The sequence below is a fragment of the Scyliorhinus torazame genome, chromosome 9, assembly GCF_047496885.1.
Source record: "Scyliorhinus torazame isolate Kashiwa2021f chromosome 9, sScyTor2.1, whole genome shotgun sequence".
NCBI classification, from domain to species: Eukaryota; Metazoa; Chordata; class Chondrichthyes; order Carcharhiniformes; family Scyliorhinidae; genus Scyliorhinus; species Scyliorhinus torazame.
Window position 1 is genome coordinate 123,186,696 of NC_092715.1, and position 24,654 is coordinate 123,211,349.

General features: G+C 44.1%; 1 protein-coding gene across 4 annotated transcripts in view; it reads right to left on the reverse strand.

The window, feature by feature from the left end:
• pggt1b (protein geranylgeranyltransferase type I, beta subunit) overlaps positions 1-24,654 on the reverse strand; it is a 123,155-nt gene that overhangs the window by 25,504 nt on the left and 72,997 nt on the right. For all 4 annotated transcript variants that reach the window (XM_072516479.1, XM_072516478.1, XM_072516475.1 and 1 more), the window contains one exon: positions 6,651-6,696. In XM_072516479.1, the coding sequence (XP_072372580.1) occupies positions 6,651-6,696 (46 nt within the window). The remainder of the gene's footprint in view (positions 1-6,650; positions 6,697-24,654) is intronic.

The window sequence follows — 24,654 nt, forward strand, 5'->3', positions numbered from 1 at the left end:
TAGCACAGTCGGTAGAAGCCCTATTTGTAGCCACCCCTGGGTGGATCCCGAGTAATTTATATATAGTTGATACATCAGGTGCACCCTGTAAGGGAGAAATCGGAAAGTATGAAAAGGGGATACAGGGGAGATGTGTGAAACTTGCAAATCCTACCGACGCTGGGGGCGGGGAGCTCCAAAAGGAGGGAGGGAAAGCTGGTCAAGATACAGCAAGCTATCCGCTTTGTTTCACAGGGCAGGGATGGGGATGTGCCTATGCCCTGGTCCCCACAAATAATTCCTGCATATAGACGCAGTGCATCCGCCCGCCTGCATTGTCGGGTTAATAAAGGACAGTTTACTTGCACCTGCAATGAACTAAAATGCCTGAACATAACCACAGGAAGACAGCTCATGTGTGGGCAGTGCAATGGGACTCACGTAAGCTCAGCCACATGGACATACCCGTTTGATACTTACCAGGTGGTGAAATCCAAAAAATTGCGAATACAGGCAGACTCATAATCAGGACACTACATGCTACTGGGCAAAGGAGGGATACGTCTTCCTCTTCAATGGAACGTACGCGACAGAAACACTACATCTCCCAGGCCTTTTTGCAGTGGGAACCATAGGACCACTCACCGTACCATGCCCTCAGAAGGGACATATTCGGAGAAGAATAGTGACCGGGCTATCAGCAAGGAATTCTGCGCTGATTGGGAAACCCCGGGCACATTAGGATCATCCCTGGGGTGACTCTATCTCTGGGGGGAGCAGCAGGAGTGATTAGTGCTAAGAACAGAAATGTAATTGTTTGTGGATTAACAATCTTGGGAAACAGTACCTCAAAAGCGCTAGAGGCTGTCAACCAAGAAATGGCTGAACTCAGATTATATGCACAACAGACACGGTATGCAGTAGACTACCAGTTAGCCCAACAAGGGGGAGTGTGTACAATCATAGGAGATAAATGTATAACCCATGTCATAGATGAATCCTATAATATTACAGAGGCCATTCACAATATCAGGGAACAACTGGATAACTTCAGACAGGGACCCACAAAAGGAAGTAGCTGGCTAGAGTGGCTAGTGGGAAATATCTGGGGACCCTATTTAATACACGGACTGGTCATGTTCATATCGGTCACACTGGCGTGCTGCCTTAGCTTTGGGTGTCTAAAAATCTGCTGTAGTACAGTAACAAAGGTTGTGTGAGGAGCCAGTGTCACCCTTAACGAAACCACAATATTCCCCGAAGACTCCAGGAGATGCGGAGAGAGACGGGAAGTTGTGGACCTATACCTATGAAAGGTACCGTGGTGTTGGTCTACAGGGCTGTTGGGGCAACAACAGCCCGGACCAAAAGGAGGGGTTGAAGTGGGAAATGGTTCAGAAGGGCACTTGGCACAGAAGATGGCTGCCTGACACACAAGATGGAGACACAGAGAATAAAGTAGACATAACTGACGCCTGGAGTCCAGCGGGGTGCCAGTAGGACAGATAGGAACAGATCCAGGACAAAGGGTGCCAGACAGGAAGATTACGAAATATATAAATGCGGGACACCACTTGAATAAAGCTGACTTCAGCCAAGGTGTACACAATGATATGCTAATACGAATGTCTTGGGCCATTTCCTAAAACAAAGGGACAATCGATACTACTTTCCTGCTGCTGCCTGTAACCTGTAAAACCTCTTTGACTGTGGCCATGTGTAAATGGCAAAACGCTTACAAATAGCGATGTACAATCTATAAAATGTTTAAAGATAACAAGGTGATAATTCGAGGTAATTCGTTCTATGTTCTATGTTCTAATTGTTTTGTATCTGGGCTCATTGTGAACCCAAAGTGGCAGTTTAAAGATAACAAGATGATAATTGTTTTGTATCTGGGCTCATTGTGAACCCAAAGTATAAAATGAATGACTGCCATTCAAACCGGGAGAAAGGCTGGCTACTGTACCGCGGGGTACGTATGCTTTCTCCCGAAGCTTCGTGTAACAATAAAACTGCACTTATTTGAACACAACAAGTCTGACTCTTGAAGTGGTTGATTTTTCCCACAACAATGACCAGCCTCTCGAAGCACTTCATTATGATTGATGTCAAGGCCACTGGATAGTAGTCATTGAGGCATATTGCCTGGTTCTGCTTTGGCACCGGTATGATGGTGGTCTTCTTGAAGTAGGTGGGAACTCGGAGCGGAATAGGGAGAGGTTAAAGATGTCCGTGAACACATCTGCCAGCTGGTCCGCGCAAGCTCCGAGTGCACGACCAGGGATCCCATCCGGACCCGTCGCCTTCCGAGGGTTCACCTTCAGGAAGGCTGATCTGACTTTGGACGTTGTGACGGTGGGTATGGGTGGGCTTTGGGCTGCTGGGGCAGTCGACAGCGGATCAATGGATTCTTGCTCGAACTGAGCATAGAATGCATTGAGTTCATCGGGGAGGAGTGAGCTGCTGCCGGAGATACCGCTTGGCTTCGCTTTGTAGCCCGTTATGTTGTTTAGGCCTTGCTACAAATGACAAGAGTCTGTTACGCTAGTCTGTAACTCTAGCTTGGTCTGATATTTTCTCTTGGCATCCTGGATGGCTTTGTGGAAGTCGTACCTGGGTTTCTTGTATAGGTCAGGGTCGCCTGACTTGAACAGCTCAAACCTGTCCTTCAGGGAGTCAATCGCCTGATTAAGCCATGGTTTCCGGTTGGGGAACGTACGTATTGCTTTCTTTGGCACACAGCTGCGTACACAATTGCTGAGGAAGTCTGTGACAGTGGTTGCACACTTATTTAGGTTGGTCGCTGAGTTCTTAAATATGGACCTGTCCACTGTCTCCACGCAGTCACGTAGGAGCTCTTATGTTTCCTCGGACTAGCACTGCACTACCTTCTTATCCGGATTCTCCCGCTTAAATTTCTGCTTGTATGCTGGGAGAAGGAGCACGGTCTTATGGTCTGGATGAGGCGGCATCTCATTGAAACATACAGAGTATTAAGGGGCCTGGACAGAGTGAACGTGGAGAGGATGTTTGCACTAGTAGGAGTAACTAGAACCCGAAGGCACAGTCTCAGACTGAAGGGACCAGCCTTTAAAACAGAGATGGGGAATTTCTTCAACAAGAGAGTGGTGAATCTGTGGAACTCATTGAAGCAGAAGGCTATGGAGGCCAAATCACTGAGTGTCTTTAAGACAGAGATGGATAGGTCCTTGAGTAATAAGGGGTACAGGGGTTATGGAGAGAAGGCAGAAGAATGCGGATGAGGACAATAGCAGCAATGATTAAATGATGGAGTAGACCCGAGGGGCTGAATGGGCTAATTATGCTCCTAGGTCTTATGGTTTTATGGATTTACAATGAAATACACAGTGCTGCAGCCTGGGCCCCCAGCCATTGGTGGTGGTGGTGGTGGTGGGGGTTGGGGGGAGAGGGGGGCATACGGAGAGCTGACTGTGGTGTGGGAGCACCAGAGTCTGGTAGTTCTGAATTTGCTGATGCGCTCATCATTGAGCTGATTAGTAGGCAATACAGAACAATATTGGGCTCTAATTAGTGGAGCGGGCAAACTGTTTGCCAGACTTTGAGAAGTGGTTGAGACTCAAGAGCAGTTCAGGCGGATTTCTTTAATTGGAGTGAAGTTTCTTAACTTTCATTGAGTGAAGCAGCAGCCAGGTTTCTGACATTCGGTCCGGTGGACAACCCGAGGCATAAGTGAGGTCACCAACCTAACATTGGGGTGCGAGCCTGTGAAGCCTTCAGTGAGGCGAGGCGGCGGCGCTGGCTAACAGACAACAGGGACAGCAGCCAGGACTGAGGAGGGCGGGCAAGCAACCAAACGTAAAACAGAGACCCAGCGACAGCCAGCCAGGGGCACAACTACAGCCATTGAGGATCAAGGCCCAGTCACCTGACCAAGAGCCGAGCAGTCAGGAGGTGTGAAGGTCAGGCAAGCGCCGGCGTCGTAGTTTTTGGGAGCAGCTGCCAGCGGGGTGACTCGACCAGAGCCAGGGCTGAAGGTAAGAGGGCTGGGCAGCAACCAGATCGGTGAGGGCGAGAGAGCAGATGCGAAGCCAGATTGCCAGCAGCCAGCCACGAGCACGCACAGTCGTTGAGGTTTGAGGCCCGGCTCCCCAAGTAAGGACCGAGAGGTGAGCAGTCAGGAGGTGCGAAGGTCAGGCAAGCACCGATGTTGTTGATTTCGGCGAGCAACAGCAAGTGGGGAGACTCGACCAGAGCTGAGAGTGAGAGGGTTGGGTGGCAACCAGATCGGTGAGGGCGAGAGAGCAGAGCTGAAGCCAGAATGCCAGCAGCCAGCCAGGAGCATGCACAGTCGTGTGTTTCAAGGCCCAACTACCCAAGCAAGAGCCGAGAGGTGAGCAGTCAGGGGGTGCGAAGGCTAGGCAAGTGCCAGTGTTGTGGTTTTTGGGGAGCAGTGGGCAACTCGATCAGAGCCAGAGATCAGGACTGAAAGGGAGAGCGTTGGGCGGTAACTGGACCGGTGTGGACGAGAGAGCAGAGGCCAGTCCGGAAAGCCAGCAGCAACCAGGCAGGAGCGTATGCGGTTGTTGAGGTTCAAGGCCTGGCCACCTGAATGAGACCAGAGAGGTGAGCAGTCAGGAGATGCAAGGGCCAGACAGGCACTGGCTACGTGCTTTTCGAGGAGCAGCAGGGTGACTCTACCAGCGCCAGAAGTCAGGCCTGAGAGTGAGGGGACTGGGTGGCAACCGGACCAGTGGGAGTGAGAGAGCAAAGGCCAGGCCAGATAGTCAGCAGCAGTAGCCTTCCAGGAGCACACACGGCCCTCAAGGCTCAACCGCCCAAGTGAGGAGTGTGAGCAGTCGGGAGGTAAGAGGGTTAGACAGGCACCGACTTTGTGGCTTTTGAGGAGCAGCTGTTCGACTCGACCAAAGTCCAGAGCTGGGTGACAACCACAGCCAGCAGGGACCTGCAAAGAGGGAGCGTGTGGTGCTCCCAATGTAAGTCCACCTCTCATTCGGGGAGGACCACCACTCGCATTAGTGACTCTTTCCCTTGTTAAAATACTTTGAGAAACTATTACCAACTGCTTTTATATTTCTAGCTAGCTTTCTCTCATAATCTGTCCTCTCTTCTGACCTGTCACAAATCTTTGCAGTTTTTTTCCCAATTTTATGCTTTTTGTAACTTTCTCTGTTAGCCATATTCCATCCTTGTTCGAGAGTGTGCTGAAAGCTACTAAATATCTCCTTAAAACAGTGGAGTCTGGGTCACTGAATTTATTCAAGGCTGGATAAGATTTTTAATAGACCAGGGGTTGAGGTTATGGGGGTGGACGGGAAAATTGAGTTGAAGCTACAATCAATATTATTGAATGGCACTGCAGGCGGGAAGGGACGAATGGTCGACTCCTGCTCCTACGTCCTGTGTTTATGATACCTCTAGAACATATGAACTATGACACCAGGCATTTGTAACACCAAGTAAATTATAACAAGGTATTACCCAGATAGACTGTTAAATAGGGTGACTTTTGGCTTTCATGATGGGCGGCAAGGTGGTATAGTGGTTAGCACTGCTGCCTCACAGCTCCAGGGACCCGGGTTCAATTCCCGCTTTGCGACGGCCTGTGTGGAGTTTGCACTTTCTCCCTGTGTCTGTGTGGGTTTCCTCCGGGTGCTCCAGTTTTCTCCCACAGTCCAAATATGTGCAGGTTAGATGGATTGGCCATGCTAAATTGTCCTTTCGTGTCCAAAAGGTTTGGTGGGATTACTGGTTCACGGTGGAGGCGTGGACTTAAGTAGGGTGCTCTTGGGGCAGCACAGTGGCACATGTGGTTGGCATTGCTGCCTGCGGCGCCAAGGACCCAGGTTCGAATCCCGGCCCTGGGTCACTGTCCATGTGGAGTTTGCACGTTCTCCGTGTCTGCGTGGGTTTCACCCCCACAACCCAAAGATGTGCAGGTTAGGTGGATTGGTCACGTTAAATTATTGCCCCTTAACTGGAAAAAAAAAAATTGGGTACTTAAAATTTTTTTTAAAAAGTACTGTGCTCTTTCCAAGGGCTGGTGCAGACTCGATGGGCTGAATTGCTTCCTTCGGCACTGCAAATTCTATGATTCTAAAATAATAGGATGCAGAATGAAATGAAATGAAAATCGCTTATTGTCACAAGTAGGCTTCAAATGAAGTTACTGTGAAAAGCCCCTAGTCGCCACATTCTGGCGCCTGTTCTGGGAGGCTGTTACGGGAATGTGGCGATAAACTGAGATTGCGGCTTTGAAAGGGCATCCGTGTTATTTCACAAACAATCTGGAAGTAAATCTAGAGAAAGGTTTTTTGGAACAATAATGCCAAACAAGCTCAGCTAATGATCCTTTATGTAAACCATGAAAATGATCAATGAGAGCAACTGGGATCAATTTAGCCTCAGATATATTGCTTCCTTTCCTGTACATACTTTTATTTAATGCATACTGATTAATAGCCTAAACCACAGAAGTTACATGTGAAAACTGTGGACTTAATAGTTACATTAGACAAAGCAACAGTTTTTAAATCAATCCAATTTAATCAATGACAGAATAAATATGCATAAATTCTGTTTTGTTCATTAGATTGATCCTGTTTAGCAGCACAATAGGAAAACAAATACGTTGACAAATAATTTTTCTACTATAAAATGATGCTTACCATGTGATTCCAGTCCACCACCCTGGGCAAGTCCACTGTCATATGACTGAGAAGAAAATACATTTAAGAATATAATTCCTAAGTGGAAGCACACAGTAATAAACATCTAATAAAGTTTTACAATCTTTGAGTTTCAATCAATAATATTTTCAAAGATGATAATGCATATTATCTATGCTTTTAGAAAATTGGAAATGTTGCTTCTGTTTTCTCATCAGCTCGAGTATGGACGTCTTCAAAATTATTTACTCAGTGGCACATTTCTTTCAGTAATCAAAGTAGTATGTAGGAATATGTAATCTATACCTCTAATTGACTGCTTATAGAAAATACAACCACCCCTCTCCTTATGTGCACACATCAACATCTAACCCCCATCAATTTACCCATTACACGTCCACCCCTATTCACATTGCTGGTTAACATGCACAAGTACCATGTATACATTTCTGATCAGTGCAAACTAAAAAATTTGACGTGAATTGGTGCATGCTTGGTGACTGAAAGCTCAGGGACATAACCTGGAAGCCATTCCTGCTCATGGGTGTATGTCTGAGCATGTGGGTGTGTGAGTATATGTGTGCACGTGTATAATAGGGACAGAGTCAAAGTGAGACCAAAACATTAGGGCAATTAAAAAAAAAGATAATTCAGGCACCATTGAAAAACTTAAAGGAGGACTCATCAGCAGAAAAGCAGGGCAATAACACTGGCTTAATAATGCAGCTCAAAACCAGAATAACTGTGGCCACACTATTTTTTGACAAGTATATCTATCTGGGGTACCTTATAAAATAATCTTAAATATTAGTTTTGTAACAGTATATTGCACACAAATTGAGGAAATGTTTTGAGGTGTAGGTCCAATTTGTACAGTAGAAAATTTAATAAATTGAATTTTATATATGCCTTTGCTGTGATGCATTTTTGGCTGTGTTTTTAGGAATGAAATGCAATGTGAACTTAAAAGCTCAAGTAACGTTGTAAATATAGCCTTATATCTACCAAATTCAAAAGCAGCCCCCAAAAGTTTGCAAATAAGATTATGGCAAATATTGCCAAGCTCTGATTTAAAATCTTCTCCTCATGTTTACAGGCATCCACAAATACATTTCCTGCTTAATTCAGCCAGTACATTCATTTCTACCTCCTATTGTTCCAATGCAGTGATATTAGAAGTGGTAATTTTTCCTCCCCATTCCCACTTCAGCTGGTTTTCAGCTCAATTAATCTAGTGACCGAATGTCACGATGAATTTTGATTTAAAAATTTTTTTTTTTTTAAATGGTGTTTAGTGATTCCATCTTAGATCCATTCCTTCAGGTCCAATTCCATTATGGATTATGGCATTTTGTTGTTGTATGGAGAATTCTGCAATTCTGTCCATTTTTGTGTGAACAAAGGCTATTTTGTTTACCCATGGTACGATCAGTGGGCAATGCGAACAGAGAAAGTAGCAGGGAACGTGTAATAGAATTGCTGGCATTCCACCTTTTAAAAGGGGAAATACTATTTCCCAAATGTAGACCCAATGAAGGCCAGCCATTTTAGGACTGGTTATACCCTCAGCTGCTCTGTAGTTTTATCTATTTACATAAGAACATAAGAACTAGGAACAGGAGTAGGCCATCTGGCCCCTCGAGCCTGCTCCGCCATTCAATGAGATCATGGCTGATCTTTGTGGACTCAGCTCCACTCTCCGGCCCGTACACCATATCCCCAAATCCCTTTATTCTTTAGAAAGGTATCTATCTTTTTGTTAAAAACGTTTAAAGAAGGAGCCTCAACTGCTTCACTGGGCAAGGAATTCCAGAGATCCACAACCCTTTGGGTGAAGAAGTTCCTCCTACACTCCGTCCTAAATCTACTTCCCCTTATTTTGAGGCTATGCCCCCTAGTTCTGCTTTCCCCGACCAGTGGAAACAACCTGCCCGCATCTATCCTATCTATTCCCTTCATAATTTTATATGTTTCAATAAGATCCCCCCGCATCCTTCTGAACTCCAATGAGTACAGTCCCAGTCTACTCAACCTCTCGTCATAATCTAATCCCCTCAACTCTGGGATCAACCAAGTGAATCTCCTCTGCACTCCCTCCAGTGCCAATATGTCCTTTCTCAGGTAAGGAGACCAAAACCTAAATGTAGATCAGCACTGCAAAATAGCCTGAGAGCTGCTTGTGAGTCACATACAGCACACAAAGACATCCAAGGCTGTGGTATTTAATTCACGGTTCATGGTCAAGGAAGAAACTATGTCAACATTTAAAATTAGATTGGATGCATAGATGAAGGAAAATCAGTTAAAGGGCAGTGGGAAACAGGGTGGATAAATATAAATAGAACTATTTTTAGGTGGATGGATAAACCCTCAAAATGCCATAAACCATAATATAATTGGACCTGGGGTTGGTTAGACCAAATGGTTCTATTTCCATGCTGTAACATCCAGGGTATTAAAGATAGAAACTGCGCAAGCAGTTAAGTGAGAGAGTGACAGAGAGTCACACAACAGAGAGAAGGAGGGACTTTGATAAAGAGGCAGCAAGAGCCCACCATAGACGACAATGACCGAGTTGTACAGAGAGAGTTTATGCTAAACAAGGAGAGAAAGGAAGCACAAATAACTGGAGTACGAATCAAGTAGAAATGCAGCTTGCAAGAATCAAATTTTTTATCCATGTGCAACGTCATGGGAGATTACACCCTGATAATTAAGTGTTCCGATAAATTATATCTCCAAGGATAAGGTTTCCTGGTTAAGGGCATGTGTCACAGTCTTATATGCTAGTGTGTTGATAGTATATTTTTCAGGAAATGCTCATTAGCTGCCCAGTTAAATACATCTCTGGAGCGTGGTGGAGGCAGAATAAATCATGGCTTTCAAAAGGAAGTTGGACAATTATCTGAAGAGAAAATATCTACAGGACTACCATGAAAAGGGAGGACGAGCTGAGATGCATCTCAGGGAGCCAGCATGGACATGACCGGTTGAATGGCTTCCTATTATTCGATAACCGTTATGGGTGGAATTCTCTGCTCTCTGGTGGCAAGTTTGGAGAAGGGAAGTATTTAGGTAGGCTGGTGGTGTACCTGAACGCCACTAACAGAATTAAGTAACGGGTAAGAAGGCCCATAGTTGCCCCTCCCATCCTGCCACCAATTGAGACAATTAATGATGACTTAAGGACTTCATCCTGCCGCTGCTGGAATTATCCCAGCTGCATGTAGGCCTGTCACCATGCAGCATGCAAGGCAGTTAAAATTTAGCACCTCCTTGGAGGGGGATGGAGTCCCTCAATCAAAGGCACTCTGTATCTAATCACGAGACTCGCTGATTTAGCATTACCCGAACTGTTGAGTAGCCATATACAACACCTCACTGGCCACTAGAGTATCAGTCTATTAAAAACCCAGCAATTTAAGGAGAAAAGATGTGCCACCACATTTGCAAATCACCACAAATTACTCCACTATTAGTCTCAGAAAATGTTTCTAAGTCGCACACCATCCTGACATGGAAGCATATTGCCATTCCTTCATCATCATTGGATCAAACTGTTGGAACTCCCTATGCACCAGCATCATGGGAGTACTGCCACTACATGGACTGCAGTGGTTCAAGAAGGCAGTTCATCACCATTTCTCAAGTGCCAAGTAGGGATGGACAATAAACATTGGTCTAGTCAGCAATGCCCACATCACTTGAAAGAGAAAGAAAATGGAGCCTACTGTCAATCTCACGAGTGTCATAAAATTGCTACTTTTGTGATTTAATTAAAAATTAAACTCGCCGCAGCAGGTTAGGGATGTTATTCCCTAGCTAATGAGATGATTAATGGTCTGGATATGCTACTCAATCGAAATCCCAGAAAAGGAGCAAATAAAACCATGGAATGTCATGCCTGCAGATAGCAAATTGTCCAGAGACTTTAAAAAAAATGTGTACATATTTTTCCTTTCTTCTACTTTGTCGGTTTCTCTTTGAAGCCAATCTTTCTTTTCCTCTTTCTTTCCGGTCTGTATCAAACTTAGTTTTAATGCACCCTAGTCCATCATCCATTATCATTCCCTTTCCTTTCTCGAATTTCATTGGTTAAGGAGCTAGACTGCTGATTCTCTCGTTCAGGAGCCTAGGTGCCCCAGTGACCTCATGCACTTCCAAAGACTTGCAATGCAAAAATCCAACTCAAGGCACACACCATGAGATCCCCTGCTCCAGTAAATTCTGGGCCATTGTAAAGAATGAAAATATTTGTTTGCTAATCTACTTCATATGTATTTTTTTTTAAAGTCAATAGAAACAAATTATTGAAATTAAATACACTGATCCCTTGCAGTAGCTTTGCATTTAAGCACACTATTTGACGTGCTATACAGCCAAATAGATAGGGAAGCTTAATTTGATCCACAATCTCTGCTATTTTCCAGTCCTAGCAGATTGGTTTAATCATTTTAATTAGCCTAATTACTTCAGTTTCAGGAGATAAAATTCATCCATGTTCCCACTAATCAACATCCAGTGACCAATGCTTGAAAATATAGGTTTCTCATCTCCATTCTCCCGCCTCCTTCCCATAACCCCTGATCACCTTATTATGCATCCTGCGGTCAATTTATTGGACGTTAGTCAGAGCCTGGAATCCCATGTGCAGAATGCCACTGCATTAGGATAACAGAAAGCTGAGGCCCTATGTGGAGCTTTATTTAAGGTAAGCATTCATTTTACGATGAAGGAAAAAAGGAGATGAATAATACATTTGCATGTGTTTTATTATTAAAGAAAAGGACTGTGATGCTTGGATTAAATATGCACTGCATTATATCATGCCTGCTATGGCTGTCTGAGAACAAGTTAATTTGTTAATCAGTGTATTCAGCTTTTCGTTCACTTATGCTCTTTGAGTAGTTATTTATATCTGATTCATTGAGATAGCTCGTGAATAATGAAGGTTTTCCCTAATTCTTTGCAATTAAATAGCACAACTGAAACCTCAACATACAAAATCAAACTAAATGGATTCATTTAAGTTCAGTATAGCGAGTTTTAAAAGAACTTTAATAGCATTGAAACCAGCAATGTTTAAAAAACTGAGAGTCGTTAGTTCTGTTCAATTTCTTGAACTTTCCTGATGATAGACCCTTCATCCCAAATAAAACAGCTTATTGCATCATTAATACAGCTGGTCTTGATATAATCCTCAAATTGCTGGGACAAAAGTGTACTGAAAAATAAGAGACACGTTGACCCTTAAATTTGAGATAACTTAAAGGAATAGGGTTAGGTCGGTTTCCACTCATCGTCAGATAAGAATATGCAATGTATATTTTACTAAAACATTTGAGACCAAGGATTAACATAGAACAGTACAGCACAGAACAGGCCCCTGTGGCCCTCGATGTTGTGCCGAGCTTTGTTCGAAACCAAGATCAAGCTATCCCACTCCCTGTCATTCTGGTGTGCTCCATGTGCCTATCCAATAACTGCTTGAAAGTTCCGAAAGTGTCTGACTCCACTATCACAGCTGGCAGTCCATTCCACACCCTAACCACTCGGAGTAAAGAACCTACCTCGGACATCCCTTCTATATCTCCCACCCCGAACCTTATACTTATGCCCCCTTGTAACAGCTACATCCACCCAAGGAAATAGTCTCTGAACGTCCACTCTATCTATCCCCCTCATCATCTTATAAACCTCTATTAAGTCGCCTCTCATCCTCCTTCGCTCCAATGAGAAAAGCCCTAGCTCTCTCAACCTTTTCTCATAAGACCTACCCTCCAATCCAAGCAGCATCCTGGTAAATCTCCTTTGAACCCTTTCCATTGCTCCACATCCTTCCTATAATGAGGTGACCAGAACTGCACACAATACTCCAAATGTGGTCTCACCAGGGTCCTGTACAGTTGCAGCATAACCCCACGGCTCTTAAACTCAAGCCCCCTGTTAATAAACGCTTACACACTGTAGGCCTTGTTCACGGCTCTATCCACTTGAGTGGCAACCTTCAGAGATCTGTGGACATGAACCCCAAGATCTCTCTGTTCCTCCACATTCCTCAGAACCCTGCCGTTGACCCTGTAATCCACATTCAAATTTGTCCTACCAAAATGAATCACCTCTCACTTATCAGAGTTAAACTCCATCTGCCATTTTTCAGCCCAGCTCTGCATCCTATCAATGCCTCTTTGCGGCCTACAACAGCCTTCCATCTCATCCACTACTCCACCAATCTTGGTGTCATCAGCACATTTACTGACCCACCCTTCAGCCCCCTCCTCCAAGTCATTTATAAAAATCATAAATAGCAGAGGACCCAGCACTGAACCCTGTGGTACACCGCCGGTAACTGGTCTCCAGTCTGAAAATTTGTCATCCACCACCACCCTCTGTCTTCTATGTGATAGCCAGTTACTTATCCAATTGGTTAAATTTCCCTCTATCCCACACCTCCTTACTTTCTTCATGAGCCGACCATGGGGAACCTTATCGAATGCCTTACTGAAATCCATGTATACGACATCAACTGCTCTACCTTCATCTACACACTTAAGTTATCTCCTCAAAGAATTCAATCAAATTTGTGAGGCAAGACTTACCCTTCACGAATCCGTGTTGATTATCCCGGATTAAGCTGCATCTTTCCAAATGGTCATTTAAGCCTAACCCTCAGGACCCTTTCCATTAACTTACTGACCACCGAAGTAAGACTAACCGGCCTATAATTACCAGGGTCGTTCCTATTCCCTTTCTTGAACAGAGGAACAACATTCGCCACTCTCCAGTCCTCTGGCACTATCCCTGTGACAGTGAGGACCCAAAGATCAAAGCCAAAGGCTCTGCAATCTCATCCCTTGCCTCCCAAAGAATCCTAGGGAATATCCCATCTGGCCCAGGGAATTGTCAACCCTCAGGTTTTTCAAAAACCAATCCATCATACCTTCCATAACTATTTTCCCCACCTGTCATTTCCTGCCTACTTCTACCTTAGATGATTTTCAATGGCAGTTTACTTGCAAAGCAAGAGATTGAGGAACAGTGGTTTTTACACTTTTCTGTATGGAGAACCAGTCAAATCCAAACATATTCATGAAGAACTCAAATCTTACAAAAGGAAGTAAAAGTACTATTATACCAAAAGAACTTAGTTTACAGCAACAGCAATATTGCACTAGAAAGCCTAGTGATATAGAAAAATGCAGCCTGAAGAAACTGTCAAAAGTATAAGACCTTAGAAAGATGTAGGTGAGTATTATGGACAGATTCCAAATAAAGGGTATGGGATATGGCAAGTAACATCTGGAGAAAATTAAATTTACTGTACTCCGCTGCACAAGTTACAGCAAGACATCCAAAAACTCAGAAAATTGCCCAAATGTGGAACTCGGATCTCCACTAACATAGTTATTAATAAAAGGTGATGTCAATAGCTTGGCATAATTTATTGGTAACTTTATAAAAGTACGTAAGTGTAAATTAGAAATATACAACCAACTTAGGTGGAGTAGATTAAAATTCATTATTAAATCTCCCAGTCACAATTTGAACAAGGGTTTGACATGAGAATTGTGAATCAGGACTAAATGCAGAATTAATAAATCAGGATAAAAAGTATATTCTGAACTGTGGCTGTGATAGGTCGAGACTAGTAACTATCCAACCACCATGACCATCAAAACCAAAAAGACAACATATTGTGATAGAAGTTTGAAACAGAGATGACTTTTAAAATGTCAAACAGTCCAGCGATATTACATAATAAATTGCCTGCTTGACTAATTAGAGCAGTGACATCACAAGAATTGGAGCGTTTGGTCACATTCCTACTCTTGAAAGATATGCCATTGTGGTTGTGGCTTAAAAGAAATACCTGCTTTCAATAAAACTCCTTCAGCACTGGTTGACAGTTAAATGGGAGCTTCTATCTCAACACAATACTTATTAACACTGTTGCAACAGATGCTGACATTACTGCATTGTGCAACTGATCCGTTATGCCATTAAAGAGATACGAGGAAACTCTTAGATAAATCTAGACTAGTGAATGTGTAGAAAAAGACCACTGCTACAAAAGAAAATGCAGCGGATGCTGGAAAACTGAAATTAAAATAGAAAATGTTGGAAATATGTCAGTTGGTCTGGCAACATCTGTAGACAGAAAAACAGAGGTAACATTTCAGGCCCTCATCAGAATTGGAAAAAGTTAGACATGTATTAGACTTTAAGCAACAAAGGACCAATTGTCCCATTCAAAATAAATAAGCTTAAGATGCGACTTTGATATCTCAAACAGCCTTTGCCACGGTTACCAGAATATTATTTAACATATTTATTTCTATTTACAGTTTTTCTCAATTTGCTTTCTACTTCAATTCCTTTTTTCTCTCCTATAACTCTATTTTGCTTTACAATTGAGCTCTTTATCTTTCCTCCATTGTAATATATTTTGGGTAGGCAAGTATTAACATAAGTTCATCTTTTCTTAATACCAATATTGCCGTTAATTATTACTCATATTTCTAACTGTTCACCAAAGCATACCAATCAGAACCTATTGCCTTTACAGAGTTAGTTTTTTCAAAATATCATATGCTTAACCTGAATTTGCTAACCTATTACTTTGCCCAAGGATTACACATGATGTGCGCATCCAAATAAATTGTGATCAGTGGGATAACTGAGCATATTACAAGCAGACACAACCACAGCCTCATTCATGCACACCTAGCATGAATCACTGCAGTAGCAAGAGCAGCTAGTGATATTAATAAATCAATACTTAATGTTTTTACAACCACCCGGCATTAACCTTTTTGAAAATAAAATGTGTTAGCACTGCCATTAAAACAGTGGAAAAGAGGAAGACTGCACAAATGTATTAATAATTTGTAATTATCACTAAAAAGAATTTCTACTTCAACAGAAAAACCAATCCCTGCCCAATTTTCAGTACTATACTGGAGATGCAAACGATGAGGAGATTTCTAGAGGATCAGTTCTTCTTGCTTTCATTGTCTCTGCATCAAATGACATCATGCCTTTCTAAGTTATTTTGTAATACCTCTCAGAGAACTGGCATAAAAGCTTAAGCCGACCTTCAACCTTATATTAGAGTACATTTAAAACGGCTTTTTGAATATTTAATTGAAAATCATTAATTTTCCCTCTGGCTTGAAAACATTTCGTCAGAACAAAATATATTTTTGATAACTTTCCTGCACCAGAATAATGTAAATCTCCCTTCATAAAAGCTATACATTGTATAGCCACATGAAAAGGAAATGCGTAAAATAGTCATTGGCTGAAAGAAGTAACTGGATCAAAGGAAATCATTGCTGCACAAATCCAGAATGCACATTAGATAACTACACAACAGATGTGACATACAAATAAACCAATCATATGCTGATCCAAATGTATTATCCAATTTCTCCTGGGCCTATTTATGGTTTAAAGAGAGAATCCCAGAAAATAGGTATGAAACAACTCAAGACAATACTGCCAATAGATTGGTCAGGTGGGGGACAGATTTTCAGAATCAAGGAAGGACAAGGGCATGAAGAGATTTAAGTGAGAGGATGGAAGTTTTAAATGAGTCATTTGGGAATTGGTAGCCAATGTAGGTTAGCAAGGACAATGGTGCAAGGTGATATGCTGGAAAACTGTTTTGGATAAGCTGCAGTTTATGAATGGTGAAGAATAGAAAGAACTCGAATCATCAAATCTGACAGTGACAAAGCCATAAAAAATGCTTCAGTAGCAGAGGTAAGGAGCGAGATGGGCAATGTTATGGAAGTGGAAATAGCAAGTTGTGATGAAGAGACTATGGGGTCCGGACCTTTAGTTCAGGGTTAAATGGAATGCTGAGGTTATAAACATTGGGGATGAGCCCAAGACCAGAGGGGGAGATGGGATTTGGCGTATTTACAGAAGGCATTGGCTTTAGTCTCCCCAATGTTTAACCAGACAAAGTTGGAACAAAATCCAAGACTGGGTGTCTTTCAATAAAACATCACAAGGTGCTTCATAGAGTCTTATGAAACAAAATATAACAGACACTGAGCCACATAAGCAGGTATTAGATTAACTTTTAAACATAGAGGTTGCTTTTAAAAATAAAAGTGCCGTAAAGTTTGAAAGTGAGGTTGACAGACACTTAAGTAAAGGATTTTCTGGGACTTTTGGTGGCGGCATATTAGGAGGAGGTCGTCAATTAGTTAGCTCCTGCCAGGGTACTTGTTTTTTGGCCCTCTTTGCTTGGTTCCCTGGGTTTTTTGGTAGGTAATTTGTTCCTATAAGAAAGTAGAGGTATCCTAGTGTGGAAATATGTCGAAAAGTACACAACTGTGTAGTCCGCGGGTGAAAATTCCTCAACCGACTCGGAGGCTTCGCGTTGAGCCTCAGCTCAAGGGAGCTCCTGCCATTGCGGGCCACCCAATCACAGTGCATATGCTATTGGGGAGCTGACTAAGGAGTTCCAAAAGCAGTTTGATAAATATTTTGAGAGGCAATGGACAATGATGGTCGATACTCTCCGTAAATCGATTTAGGCGGCACTGGGTCCTTTCCGTGATAATTTAGAGAGGACTTTGGAAGCTATAAATAAACATGGCAAGGTATTGAAAGGGGTGGAGGAGGCTTTGTTGTGGCACAGCGACCAATTCGCCTCACTGAAGGCTGAGATCTCAGTGGTGGAAGAGAAGAATAAGAATATGAGAGTGAAAGTAGATGATCTGGAGAATCAGTCGCGGTGACAAAACCTCAGGATTGTGGGATTGCCAGAGAGTGTGGAGGGCAGGAATCCAACTGCATACCTTTTGCAGATGCTTAGTAAGATGGTGGGGAGGGTATACTGGCGTCCCCTCCTGAGGTGGATAGGGCCCATCGAACATTCAGCAGAAGCCTCAGGTGAATGAGCCATCATGAGCGGTGATAGCCAGATTCCACAGCTTCTAGGAGATGGAGCGGGTCCTGAAGTGGGCCAAGGAAAGTAGTGACCCGAGATGGGAAAGAAGTCATATTAGAATCAGGATGTTGGTGCAGATCTAACGAAGAAACGGGCGTCCGTTAATAAAGCCAAAGCGGCTTTATACAAGAGTGGAGCGAGATTTGGAGTAGTGTACCTGGCGAGGCTGCGTGTTACCTTCAGGCAAAAAGACCATCATTCTGATACTGTGGAGGGGCAGAAATTGTTACAGAGCATGGACTAGGGTCGGGTTAAACGGGATCCGAGTGAACTTGCTTTGGTTCGTTATGGGGAGGGTTTTTTGTGCATTTTGTACTTTGTATGTATATGTTGTTATTTTTTTTGTTTTTGGGTTGGGATGGGGTTGTTTTACTTAAATTTTACAGTGGGAGGTGGGAGGCAACTGTTTTGTGGAATATCGTTTAAGGCAGGAATTCTCTTTTTTTGGGAAATATATGGCTCCCGGTGGGATTGTGCTCTTGCTTGGGGTATTGAATTTTGTTGCATTTTTGAAGGCGGGACGGGTAGGGATATTTCTTTCTCTTTTTCTGTTCTTGGGGAGGGGCTACCTTGCTACCATTAAAGTTTGAGCTAGCGAACGGGAGTGAGGTGTGTGGGGGGGTGATTGCAGCCGTTTGGACTTGTTTTTGTGGTTCAATGAGCCTTGCGGTTTTGTTTAGGTGGGGGTTGGTTAGGAGGGGTTATTGTTCTTTGAAATCTGATCAACATGGATGTTTGGGTGGGGTTTGCTTGGTGGGGGGGGGGGTTGTTTTCTGATGATGTTCAGGGGATTCTTGTTTCGTTGTGTGGGTTGGTTTGGTGACCATCTTGGGTAGGACTTGGGTCTACTTCCTCTGGGCAGGCGCTTGTTAATCCTTTACGGTGGAAATGGCTAACTCCGGGTTTTGGGGGGGGGGGGGGGAGGAAAGAGACCACCAGCTCTGTTGGTCATCTGGAACGTAGGGGGATTGAGAGGCCCAGTGAAAAGGTTAAGAGTTTTCTCTCACCTATAGGTGAGGAACCAGACTAGGCTGTGGAAGGGGTGGGTGAGCCGGGTTTTTCATTCAGCTTCAAGGGCAGGACCTGGGGTACATGGAGGGTAGCAATTTTAAACCAAAAAACAGGTTATTTTTGGTGGATAAGTAGTGGCATCTCCATGCAGTAGGTATGCGATGGTTACAGGGTCCTTGGTTGGTCGATTGGTTGGAGTTAATCAACATATATGCTCTGAATTGGGACGAAACAGCACTTTTTAAGAAAGCTGTTGGCTTCCATTCCAGATTTGGATACACACCAACTAATTTTAGCATGAGATTTGAATTGTGTGCTAGTTTCGAAGATGGGCGAAATCATTGGGATGGCTAAGACTCTGCTAGCATTTATGGAACAGGTTTGAGGGGGGGGGGGGGCGGGGTAAGGAATTCTCGTTCTTCTCCCCAGTGCACAAGGTGCATTCCAGGATGTACTTCTACTTCTTCTGGTGGTAGATCTCTTCTCCCTCGGGTGAAGACAGCAGAATTTTCGACCATTGTTGTCTCAGATCATGCCCCTCATCTGGTAGACTAGTTTTTGGAGTTGGCCCTGTTTAGCGCACGCCATGGAGTTTAGATGTAAGGTTATTGCCGGATTTGGAGTTGTGTGGGCGCATGCCCAAGTCTATTGAGTATGCGGAATTTATTAGGAATGATTCCGTCTGGCCCTCTATGTTTTGGATGCTTGAAGGCAGTGATTAGGGGAGAGATTATATTGTACAAGGTGCATAGGGAGAAGTAGGTAAGGGCAGAGCGGCAGAGGTTGGTGGATGAGAACTTGGAGGTGGACCGCAGGTACTCAACTAGTAGAGTTGATAAGGGAGTACTGGTGGATGTGGTTTATTTAGATTTTCAGAAGGCTTTCGACAAGGTCTCACATAGCAGATTACTGTGTAAAGTTAAAGCACATGGGATTGCGGTATTGTCTTTAGATAGAAATCTGATTAGCAGACAGGAAGCAAAAAGTTGGAATAAATAGATCATTTACTGATTGGCAGGCAGTGACTAGTGGGATGCTGCAGGGATTTGTGCTAGGACCCCAAATGTTCACATTATATATTAATGATTTGGATGAGGGAACTAAATGTATTATCTCTAAATTGGCAGATGATACAATGTTGGGTGGGAGGGTGAACTGTGAGGAGGATGCAGAGATGCTTCAGTGGGATTTGGGCAAGCTGAGCGAGTGGGCATATGGATGACAGATGCAGTATAATGTGGATAAATGTGAGGTTATTTGTTTCGGTAGGAAAAACAAGAGTGGATACTCAGCGAGACCTTGGTGTCCTCATGCATCAGTCGCTGAATGTGAGCACGCAAGTACAGTGGTCAAGAAGGAAAATGTTATGTTGGCTTTCATAACAAGAGGATTTGAATATAGAAATTGGGATGTTTTACTACAATTGTACAGGGCATTGGTGAGGCCACACCTGGAGTATTGTATGCAGTTTTGGTGTCCTTATTTGAGGAAGGATGTTCTTGCTTTGGAGGGAGTGCAGCAATGGTTCACAAGGCTAATTCCTGGGCTGGTGGGACTGTCATATGAGGAGAGACTAAGTCGGATAAGGATTATATTCATTGGGGTTCAGAAGAGCGAGAGGGGATCTCATGGAAACTTATAAAATCCTGACAGGATTAGACAGGGTAGATTCAGAAAGAATATTCCCAATGGTGGGGGAGCACAGAACTAGGAGCCATAGTTTGAGAATAAGGGGTAAACATTTTGGAACGGAGGAGGAGGAGAAATTTCTTCACCCAGAGAGTGGTGAATCTATAGAATTCACTGCCACAGAAAGTAATGCAGGCCAAAACATTGGGCAATTTCAAGAAGGAATCAGATATAGCTCTTGGGGCTAAGGCGATATTGGCGTGGGGGGGAGATCAGGGTATTGAATTGAATTTGATGATTAGCCATGCTCATAATGAATGGCAGAGCAAGCTAAAAGGGCCAAATGGCCTCCTCGTGCTTCTATTTTCTATGTATGTGACGCTACCTTGGGGAGGGGGGGGGGGGGGGGGGGGGGGGGTCTTTCATGAGTATGGAGAGAAGGTCAGCCATTTGTTAGCTCATCAGCTGAGGTGGCCTCCCAGGAGATTATTCAGGTTGGGATGAGAGCGGTAGTTTAATTTCCACCCCAAACAAGGTCAACGAGGCATGAGTTTTTTTTTTTACAGGAATCTTTAGCGGTCAGAGCCATCGGTGGTGTGGTGGTGGTGGTGATGGGGGGGGGGGGGGTGATGTGTGTGCATGTGTGTTGATGGACATATCAACGTTTTTAGATGGGGTAGAGTTTCTAGAGGTGGGGGCTGAGAGACATGAAGAATAGGGAGCCCAGAGGAGAATTTTGGCTAGTATTGGGCTGATGCAAACCATGGGCCTGATGGGTTCCCAGTGGAATTCTACAAGAAGTTTGCAGATCAGTTGGTACCATTGCTGGTACACATGTTTAACGACTCTCTATTCAGGGGATCTCTGCCGGCTACACTTTTGCAGGCCTCCATTTCGCTGCTATTGAAAAGAATAAGGACCCAATGGAGTGTTGGCTTATATGCCTACCTCACTGCGAAATGTGAACGCTAAGATACTGGTTAAGGTATTGGCGGTAAGGCTGGAGACCTGTCTCCCCGAGCTGATTGTGGAGAATCAGACAGGCTTTGTAAGGGCTGACAGTTGTCAGCCAATATTCGGAGGCTGACAAGGCTAGGTACTCCTTGAACGCGGTGGTCGTGTCTACTTTAATGGGTATGGAGACAATTCAGGCAGCATTTTAAGCTTGGAGCTGTGTCGAAGCTGGCCCCTATCTACACTAATCATTGATTCGAACCGTCAAGACTGGACGCTACATTCAGGGTGTGGGAATGGAAAGGAGCTGGAGAGATTCAGGGATTTGCGTTTATAGAGGGACGGTTTGTCAGCTTGCAGGTATTGTGGTGAAGTTTAGACTGGCGGGGATGGCTGACTCGTTCAGGTACCTCCAGATAAGGAATTTTGTGCGGGTGGCCGTACCAACATTTCCCGAGGCGCCGTGGTCATCTCTGTTGGAAAGGACATTTTCGTTGGCAGGATTAGAAGAGGATTGTATGTCTGGTATTTGTGGGCGAATTGCGTCTGAGGACTCGGACTTGGTGGATGGAGTGAAGGCGAAGTGGGAGTGGGAGCTGGGGCCTATAGTGGATGATGAGTTGTGGAGTGAAGCCCTGCATAGGGTGAACTCCACATCATCTTGTGCATGGCTTGGTCTAATCCAGCTTAAGGTGGTGCAAAGGGTGCACCTGACCAAACCTAGGTTGAGGGCTTTTTTTCCCGAAGGTAGAAAACAGTTGTTCCGGTGGAATGGCCAATCTCATACATATGTTCTGGCATTGCCCCAAACTGGCAAGATGTTGGGCCTCCTTCGTCAAGATCATGTTGTCAATTCTGAATCTCGAACTGGAGCCTTGTCCTCTGGCGACCTTTTTTGGCATGTCGGACTCGCTGGGGCTGCAGACGGAAGTGAAGGCAGATGTCCTTGTCTTAGCCTCGCTGATTGCCGGGAAGCAAGTTCTGGTGGATTGGGGATCTTTGTCTCCGACCAGCACCTCGAGAGGATTGGGTGACCTAATGGAATTCTTAACTCCCATTATGGTTCCTCAACTCTACCCACACAGACTCCACATCATCTCACCCTATGTCGTTTAGTGCTATTGATTTAATTTCATTACTAATTAACAAGGCAATCCCGCCCCCTCTGCCCACCTCTCTGTCTTTTCGATAGGTTGTGAATCCCTGGATGTTTAAATGCCAGTCCTGAACTCCCTGCAACCATGTCTCTGTGATGCCTACCACATCATACCTGCCAGTCACAATCTGAGCCACAAGCTCATCTACCTTGTTCCATACACTGCGCGCATTTAAATATAGCACCTTTAATTCTCTATTGACTGTCCCTTTTTGTTTTCTTAGTGTGGTGGACCTTGGTTTACTGACCCTTTCCATACACTGTGTCATATTTTGTGGGATGGGGACTATCGTAACCTCTCCTGAGTTCTGTCTTTTCGTGCTTTTTTGTATTCCTAAGCAGCTACGCTTCCCACTGATTACTTCACCTCTTGGTTCCCTGACTTTCCCTTCCCCCCAATCTTTAGTTTAAAGTCCTATTGACCACCCTATTTACTCTTTTCGCCAGAACACTGGTCCCAGCTCGGTTCAGGTGGAGACCATCCCAACGGTATAGGTCCCCCCTGTCCCAAAACTGATGCCAGTGTCCCATGAAAAGGAACCCCTCTTTCCCACACCACTCTCTCAGCCACGTGTTAACTTCCCTTATTCTTGCCTCCCTATGCCAATTTGCACGTGGCTCGGGCAGTAATCCGGAGATTATGACCCTTGAGGACCTGTTTTTTTAATTTGAATCGTAGCTCTTTATAATCTCTAAACAGGTCCTCTTTCCTAGACTTGCCTATGTTGTTGGTACCGACATGAACCACAACAACTGGATCCTCCCCCTCCCTCTCCAGTATCCTTTCAAGCCGGTCAGAGATGTCCCGCACCCTAGTACCAGGCAGGCAACATACCATGCGGGACTCTTTATCCTGCTCACAAAGGATACGATCTATCCCCCTGATAAAAGAATCCCCTACAACTACAACTTGCCTATTTACTCCCTCCCCTTGAATGGCCTGCTGAACCAGTGCCTTGGTCAGGTGACTCATCCTTCCTGCAGCCCTGTTCGCCATCCACACAGGGAGCAAGTGCCCCATACCTGTTGGACAGAGTCAAGGGCTGAGGCTCCAGAGTTCCTGACTGCTGGTTCCCTTTACCTGCCCAACAGCACAGTGGGTGTACCTACATCACTTGGACTGCAGCGGTTCAAGAAGGCAGTTCACCCCCACTTTCTCAAGGGCAAAGAGGGATGGGCAACAAATGCTGGCCTAGCCAGTGAAGCCCACATCCCTTAAAAATGCATTTTAAAAAATAGGTAGAGAAAGGTCAACTTGTGAATTAAGTCTGTCCCACATTGATGCCTGGAGCATTCTCAGTCTAGGCACAATCTAGCCCCAACAGCCCCGTAATCTCCTGGGAGAGGGAAAAAAAGGAGAAAAACAAAATCCGAAGAATTCCACTGACATTATCAGGTGACGAAAATGAATCTTAAAGACGACATTGAATAAGCAGATTAACTGTTTATTTCCCAATTTTTATAAGGTGAGACCACTACTTCAGGTAAGGCCCAGTTCAGCTCTATTTTGAAGGGCGAGTTAACATGGCACACAACCCAACAGCTTTTCCAGTAGTCTCTAGTTAAAAAAACACTTAAAATTGAGCCTACTCCTGCTTGAGTAGTTGAAAGGCATGGTCCCACTTCCTGCCAAATACAACAAACTGAAATAATTACAACGGGTAATAGCCTTTTGCTGTTTTATATATCTCCTTCAGATCCAATCTAAGTCGATGCTGCCCTGAAGTAAATGTATCCAGCTACCTTCCTATCAGCACCTGCGGGAGTTGCTTCACCACAAAGACTGTTGCATGGCAAGGCGGCTATCGCCACTACCTTCTCAAGGGCAATTGGGGATGGGGTAATGCATTTTGGCCTTCCCAGTGACACCCACATCCCCCACATCCCTGAAGTGAATGAAAGAGCCTATCTGTGCAACTACAGTAGAAGTATCAGCAAACACACGAGGCTAATTAAGAACAATGATTAGCCATTATCTAACTGAATGGCAGGACATGTTCAAGGATTGAATGGTTTACTCCTGCTCTTATATTCCTCGACCACTTGCATTTAAGTAGCATTTTAATGTAGTAAAATGTGCTGTGCTTCAGTGTGCTAACAAAATTTGATATTGAGCCACTTATGGAGATATTAAGACAAATAACCTTAGTCAAGGTTTGAAGCACCTTAATGGAGGTAGGAAAGTAAAATGGTTTAAGAAGGGGATTCTAGAACTTAGGGGCAAGGCAGCTGAAATGGAAAATTAGAAGGAAAAATATGGGAGTGCTGTCCTGCCAACAATATGCATG